At 46.3% G+C, this 7717-nt stretch overlaps 1 protein-coding gene across 6 annotated transcripts; it reads right to left on the bottom strand.

Moving 5' to 3' along the window:
• Positions 1-3786: 3786 nt before the first annotated feature.
• LOC120694943 (probable serine/threonine-protein kinase PBL7) lies at positions 3787-7517 on the bottom strand. 6 transcript variants are annotated; one of them, XM_039978280.1, is made up of 5 exons: positions 7319-7517; positions 6793-7031; positions 5502-5691; positions 5008-5395; positions 3787-4500 (listed from the first exon to the last, which is right to left on the bottom strand). In XM_039978280.1, the coding sequence occupies exons 1-4, from the start codon at positions 7392-7394 to the stop codon at positions 5355-5357; spliced, it is 546 nt and encodes a 181-aa protein (XP_039834214.1). In that variant the 5' UTR covers positions 7395-7517; the 3' UTR covers positions 3787-4500; positions 5008-5354. The 6 variants fall into 6 exon arrangements, with proteins under 6 accessions (XP_039834214.1, XP_039834212.1, XP_039834211.1 ...); XM_039978278.1 differs by having other exon boundaries at positions 7314-7508; XM_039978277.1 differs by having other exon boundaries at positions 5008-5404; positions 7319-7508.
• Positions 7518-7717: the final 200 nt, after the last annotated feature.

Raw genomic sequence — 7717 nt, 5'->3', positions numbered from 1 at the left:
GCTCGCTGCCCGGCCATGAGTGCTCGCCTGCACGCCCGCTGGCTGACCTTCCCCTCCCCCGTCCCGTCGAGCCTACGGCGCTCTGCTCCGTCGACGAGCACGCCACAAGCGACGAACGCTCGACGACACGCCGCGACGCCGCCGTGGCACCCAAATGAGCCGGCCATGCACCTGCCGTCCGCTGACCGCGGCCGGCCATCAATGCCGCGCGCCACCGGCCCCCAAACCTCCTCCCTTGGTTCGCTTTAAACGGCCCGAACCCCCCCCCCCCCCCCCCCGTGCACGCCTGAGCTCGCCGCCGTCCGCTGACCGGCCGCCACCCACGTTCCTCCCCTGCCCGAGCTCCTTTCCCCCTTCTTTTGCTCCCAGCAGCACCATCACCCCTCCACTCTTCCCTCGCGCGCACCAGAAGGTCACCCGAGCTCCTGCCGCCGCCCAGAACACCCCCGCCGGCGCCATGGCCTCCTCTGTTCCAGCGCCGGCCAGGGGCACGTCTGTGAGCCCCCAAATTATTCCAGGGGCCTAGATGCAAGATCTCGTTTCCTTTTTCTTTTTGATTTGAAAAACAGCAAACTTGTAAATTTGTTTAAAAATCATAGAAAAATCAGAAAAATACAAACTCAACTGTTATGGAATCTTTGCAAAGAGATCTACAACTTTTGTTACATGCACATTTTCATTTGTTCAGTAGTTTTTGCTTTATTTAAAATACAAGGAAAATATGGCCTTTATTAGATATCAAGTTACATGCATGATCTGTTGGCCATTTTTTGTTAGTGTGTTACATGTTAGATGCTTAGACTTGTGTAAAAGTTTTGTAGTTAGTTATCATGCCTAGCTATGGGTTTACTTAGGTCTTGCTTTATGCCTAGGTTAAATAGTTTTATTTATCCAAGTTGTTCTAGTATGATTCATGATCTGAAACTTTTACAGTTTCTCTACATGGATGCATGTATTCTTCATAAAAAGTTTGGCAATTTTTAGTTAAATAAAACTGGTCCAAATAATTTATGGTAGGAAGGAATGTACTAAATCATGAAAAATAGTTCATGTGCCTGAAAAATCTAATATTTTTACTACAGTCTTTACTTATGTTGGGAACCATTGTTATAAATTTTGAGGCTCAGAATCTTGGTATAACCGTCTGTGGATTTTAGTTTTGATCCATGCAGCTATACATTGTACTATTTTTCATGCCCTGTGTAATGCTTAGTTAAATCTGAAATTTTTACAGTAGACTTAACATGAGTTTAGGAGCACTCAGTAAAAATTGTAGCATCTTTAATTGTAGGGTTTGTTCTGTATAGATGAATCTTGGTCCTAGCAGTAGCTGTTTAATGTATTTTTAATAATTAATATGCTCAGTGAAAATACCTGAAAATTTTATGTCAGGTTTGCACTTAAGTAATTGACTCTCCATAAAAATTCCATCTTCAGAAACTATACCTATCATTTGTTTTGAATATTCCATGCTTGCGCTTGAAAGTAATCTTTCTAAAAATAATAAAACCCTCACTTACTTAAGGGAAATAATTAATCTAGATAATACTCTATAAACGTTTGCCCAAGGAGATGTAAAGAAAATATTTTACAACTCTTTAGTGAATTAAATTAAGTTTGTTACCATCACCACAACTCATGTATGTGCATTTTCATGTAGATTTGACTACTCTTGCTGACGGTACGTACGAGCTGGTGCCGGAGTCCGAGAGTGAGCAGCGTGAAGCTCAAGTTAACCTAACTGAAATTGCTGAAGACCTGAACCAAAGTTCAGAAGAGCCCAAGGCTAGCTCCGCTCAGGAAGGCAAGCCCCGGAGCATGTCCTACCTAATTCAAATTTATGCAACTGCTTATATTCCTATCTACTTGTGCATTTAAGTTTGTAGGAATTGTTTGGAACCTTAGTTGCATGATCCTAGGTACCTATGCTTGAACACTAGTATGTGTAGGTCGCTAGTTGGCTATGCTAATGATTCGGTAGAAGTCGAGTGATTTCCTATCACTCGCGAGAATTATAGAAGTTGGATGTTTACTACACACTGCAATATAAAGTTTACGGGCGGGGTTGTTGTGCTTGTGATACCCCGTCTGTTTAGTGAAAATGGATAAGGCCGCGGTGTGTGGTAGTGGTGATTAAGCGTTTGAACGTACTAATCGCATGCCGAGAAATATGGTAATCGGTAAGCTTAAGTACCTGATCAGACCGGGGAGTGGACTTTTCCCTCACCCTCTTGGAATGTTGTTTCTCATGCGGGTGCAAGCGTGGTCACGACCTGGCGTCGACCGTGGCGTGGGGCTCTTGTAGTCGAAGGGGGTGACCCTGATCCACAAGCCGGAAAGAAATGGGAAATGTTGTGTGGGGACTCGGTTCCCATGCGTGTGTTTAGGTCTGCCTGGCCAGGTTAACAAATTCGATTCGAATCGTCCGCTTCTCACGGTTTGGCACTGCTTAACCCTTTTGCCACATAGAGTAAGAAGTGGAACATTGATTATGAGGAATATGGTTGAATGATGAAAAATAATTGTTTTCACCATGTATGCTATTGGATAGATGCTAATGTAGAATGGTTAATCGAACTAGAACTTGAAAGATAAAATCTGAAAATAAGGACTTACTCTTTATTGCTTTTCGGCAGAAACAAACCCCTCAAGCCAAAAGCCTTGCATGTCTAGTTAGAGGGCTAAGTATATCCTAGTCGGGTAAGTCTTGCTGAGTATTATCATACTCAGCCTTGCTTGTGGCTCAACTTTGTTTTCAGGTGATACCTTTGAAGATCAGATAGCTAGTTTGACTTGGCCGTGTACTTTACCTCCTGGTTGGTCAGTAGAGTGGGATACGACTCCGGCCAACGATGACAATGCCGAGTGATGTCATGTACGGGCTTCATCATGACATATTGTATCGACGTTTAGTACCTCTTTATTTCCGCTGCAGTGAACTCTGAACTACTTTCAATTTGAACTTCAAGTACCTTTCTGAGTTTTCGAACTTGGTTTGTAATAATTAAGTTAAGACTCGGTAATGTAATATATTGTGAAATGTTGTACTCTCTGGACTCACCTTCGTGTGGGTTGTATGTAAGTTTTGGGTTCGATCGACGCTCAGGTGGATTCTTCGGGACTTTACCCGACAGTCATGCCGGATTACTCCGTTTGAAGTGCGTGTTAGCCGGGATTACCTTTAGGGTGATGGTTAGCGCACTTGAGCCGGATTAATTTGGACGGTGCTGCCACATCGGGGAGGACCGGCGAGGCCACGGCGGCAGGCTGGAGAAGCAGCGCTGGAGCTGCGGCCTCGAGCTGGGCCGCCATGTCGACAAGGGCCGCGCAGTCGTCGGGGCGGGGACTAGGATGGGCGGCGGCGGGGTGGTGTAGATGAGGCGGTCGAGGTCGGAGTCCTGGCAGGTGGTGGTGGTGGAGCAGCGCGCTCAGCAAAGGAGAAGGGGGAGGAGGTTGACGGAGGCGACTTCGTTTGCTCCGTGACGTTGCATTCTTTCGATTCTATATTTTACGGAGCGGCGAACTTGATATTTTACGAAGCGGCGAACTTTGGATGGTATTTTACGAAAATGGCGATCTTTCGATGCTACGAGACCAATTAAATGATTGATCAGAGCCTCACATCAGGCCCTGGGAAGGGGATACTCTACTGTATTGATCGCAACTGTCCTGCAGATGGAAATGAAATACACCCAGACCGAGAGATCACATATGTACCGCACTGTACCCTTTTAACATGATGATGAAATGGAACGCTTGGCATTTCGAGCTTTTTAACACACAATCTCACAGAGGAATTGTGACACCCCGGCCCAGGGCTTAATAGGATTAATAGAATACTCATACCAACAAGTTGCAATTTCTTTTTCGGAAGCCGGTCTCCAAAGAACTCTGATGTTACATGAGTGAGGACAAAGTGTGCAGAAAAAACTGGTGTTGGTCTGTGAGGACAGTCTATGTCCTAGAAAGCAGCCAGATGTAAGCGGGCCCGGCCTCGGAGAGGCGGGACGTTACAGGAATACACCAGAGACCAGACCATCCATCTCTCTCCAAACTGATGCCTTCCATTCCAGCAAAACCAGAAAAAAAAAATCTCTCTCCATCTCCACCCGCATGGACTGCTAGCTCCTGCTCCCACACACCCACCTTGAGATTAGATGCTTACCAAACTGGGCTTCCCAAAACCATCCACCACCTTGCTTAGCCGCTTCCTCTCTGATCCACAGAGCCATGGCTTCGATTCCTGGTCCTAGTCCGTGGTGGCGTGCCTGGAGCCACCATGCGTGAAATGCCATGTGCCTCCGGATCGTAGGTCTGGGAGGCAAGGTAAGTAAGAGCTGTGACCACATCTCCGATCAGTGGTCTCATGCTCGGTTGCTCTTGAACACACATTGCAGCAAAAGCAAGGGCCTGGTACAATCCCCTTGACGGATACTGACCCTCTAGTGCAGGGTCAGCCATCAGGGGGAATTTCCTCCTGTCTTTGAACAAGGGCCGGGCCTGAAATAGAGCATCAAGAAGGTAACACAACTGGTGGGGACAGATACATGAAGGGGTTCTAGACTTTTTTCACAGCAAGCAAGAGCTTCTCTAGCAGAAAGATTGTCATGTCATAATCTATTATTCAACAGCTTTACACTAATGCATCGGGGCAACAAAATGGACCATGCCAAAATCATTACAGAAAACCAGCAAAATTAATGTAGTGCTAGTGCCGCTGATGAAGTTTGTTGCCATGAAATGGTGAAATTGAAAATAAATAAAGAGAGGCACTGGAGCAACCTCCTAGACTTTCCCTTCAGGTGATACGATACCAAAGACTGAAGCTATAACACTCAGCTTACTGAACTTCCGAGCTAAGAGGCAGACATCTGGTCAATTTTTCCAGAATAAGTTAACAAAGAGGCAGAAGATAGCGCAATGTGCTCTTCTCCATACTCACATCTATACTAATCATAGCATGGACAAAAGTCAAAACATAACAAAAGAACAGCAACAGTGGCTTACCCAAGCAACAAGATTTTGCTCCCCCACGACTCGGGTGTTATCAATAACCCTTCGTCCTGTAATGATCTCCAAAAGGACAACACCAAAGCTATAAATGTCTGACTTTAGGGTCAACTGTCCGGTCATAGCATACTCAGGGGCACAATACCCATATGTCCCCATCACTCTTGTGGACACATGAGTTTTATCACCGACTGGACCAAGCTTTGCCAATCCAAAATCAGAAAGTTTTGGGTGATAACCCTCTCCAAGTAAGATGTTTGAACATTTCAAGTCACGGTATATGACAGGAGGACTGGCTTTGTCATGTAAATACTCTAGCCCTTTCGCTGCACCAGCAGCTATCTTCATCCCTGTATTCCAATCAAGCCGTGCCTTATCTGGGGATCTGAGTAAACTAATAAGCAGCTGTGAGTAGACAAATTTTAACCGTCCAGTAACAGTGCTATCAATTCAAAAGGAAAATACAGCAGTGCAGGATTTAAATAGCATACCATGAAGGTGATCCTCAAGAGAACCTAGAGGCATGTATTCATAAACCAAGAGCCTCTGATCGCCATCAGCACAGTAGCCAATAAGGCTGACAAGATTTGGGTGATGCAGCAAGCTCAGCATCAGAACTTCAACAAGAAACTCCCTGTTGCCTTGTAATCCGTTACGGTCAAGCTGCTTTATAGCAACAACCTATCATGGTAAGGAATGGCATGCCATATTAAAATGCACTTGCCATCAGAAACATTTGAGTTTTCCTACACATACACTTTGCGGATGTGCATGTTAGAGCTGTGGAGACGCACGTTAGAGTCGAAAGGGTTCAGACTTAGTAGGACCAAGACCGAGTACATGATGTGCGATTTCAGCGCGAACTAGGCATGAGGGGGAGACGTTAGTCTAGATGGGCAAGTGGTGGTCCAGAAGGATACTTTTCGGTATTTAGGATCGGTGCTACAAAAGGATGGCGACATTGATGAAGATGTTAGACATAGAATTTCAGCTAGCTGGTTGAAATGACGGCAAGCTTCTGGCATCCTTTGTGACAAGAGGGTGCTACAAAAGCTAAAAGGCAAATTCTATAGGACAGTAATTCGTCCGGCGATGTTATACGATGCTGAATGTTGGCCTACAAAAAGGCGACATGTCCAGCAACTAAGTGTAGCAGAGATGCGGATGTTGCGGTGGTTTTGCGGGCACACAAGGAGGGATAGAGTCCGGAATGAAGTTATTCGGGATAGGGTCGGGGTGGCACCAATTGAGGAGAAACTTATCCAGTATCGGCTGAGATGGTTTGGACATGTCCAACGAAGGCCTCCTGAGGCGCCGGTGCGTAATGGGGTTCTTGAGTAGGTCGATAATGTAAAGAGGGGTAGAGGTAGACCTAAACTGACATGGGATGAGTCGGTTAAGAGAGACCTTAAGGATTGGAATATCTCTAAAGAGATAGCTTTAGATAGGAGCACTTGGAGACTAGCTATCAATGTGCCTGAACTTTGAACTTATTTCTTTCGGGTTTCATCTCTAGTCTACCCTAACTTGCTTGGGAAAAAAAGCTATGTTGTTGTTGTTGTGATGCACATTGCTGGACTGTTGGGTGTGCATCCATGGAATTTTTTGGGGGATGTCATCGAAGGAACATTAATAGCAGCCTATGTCTAGTATATTCATCATTACATCTTATAGGGAATGCTAATGTTTTGAAGGTTTGTACTAATATCAGTTACAACTTGAACTAGGGATATATGTATAATAGAGAGAGTAATCAAACAGGCAGGGAAGCAAGAGACTCACCTGGTTGACACAGTTCAGATAGCCTTTATACACTCGGCCAAATCCACCCCCACCAAGAAGGCAATCAGGTCTGAAGTTCCTTGTGACCACTGCGAGGTCCCTGAAAGTGAAGGTCTGCGCAGCGATTTGGTGATGGTCAGATCCATTGCTCAAGACGATGTCCTTGTTTGCAGCATCCTTGTTCACCTCCAACGAGTCCTGCTTCATCACACTGGGCGATGGCCCCAGGTTGGGTTTCTCTGCAGCAGCAACAGGAACAATCGACACATGCCTGAGCAAAAAGGAAGGGCGTGGCCGGATACAAGTCATGAAAGTGGTGGGCACCATCCATTCTCATTCCCCAAGTCGAATTGCAAAAGAAAGGAGGTTTTAGAAATGAATGGTTGGCCCAAAAACCCAACGTTTGGGGCGGGGGCAGGAAGACTGTTGATGAGATGAATTATGGAGTCGAAATCACGGAATCCGCAGAGCCCCAAGAAAGGGACCACCTTTGTGGGGGAGGGGGGGGGGGGGAGGATCACCTCACCTGAGGAGGGCGGGATCTCCAGAGGCCTCTTCTTCTTGGCGCCCCCGAGGGCCGAGGCAGGGGAGCAGCTTTCCATGGCTCGTTCCGGTTCTCTCCTTGCCGAGGAGAGAGCAGGGGAGAGGAGGCGCGTTCCGCGTCCGCGTGGGCCGTGGGGAACCCAAGGGCGGAGGAGTAGAACTGTAGTCCTCCGTCCGGCGAGGAGAGGGGGTTTACCATTATAATAACGGATGTTTCGCGGATTATCAATATTAAACACCTACATATTTAACACCTTTGTTTCGCGATCTTTCATTTTTACTACTTTAGCTGACGAGGCAGGCCACACTACTTTAGCTGATCTTTCATTTTTACTACTTTAGCTGACGAGGCAGGCCACACTACTTTAGCTGACGTGACAGG

The sequence above is a fragment of the Panicum virgatum genome, chromosome 2K (genome assembly GCF_016808335.1).
Source record: "Panicum virgatum strain AP13 chromosome 2K, P.virgatum_v5, whole genome shotgun sequence".
NCBI lineage: Eukaryota > Viridiplantae > Streptophyta > Magnoliopsida > Poales > Poaceae > Panicum > Panicum virgatum.
Note: the sequence above shows the minus strand (reverse complement) of the source record. Positions and strands in the feature narration are given on the sequence as shown.

Coding starts and splice junctions, on each gene's coding strand:
- LOC120694943 (XM_039978278.1), bottom strand. CDS start 5,358: ATGAAGATAGCTGCTGGTGCAGCGAAAGGGCTAGAGTATTTACATGAC. Junction 4,501..5,007: donor AGCAAAATCTTGTTGCTTGG/GTAAGCCACTGT, acceptor GCTCTATTTCAG/GCCCGGCCCTTGTTCAAAGA.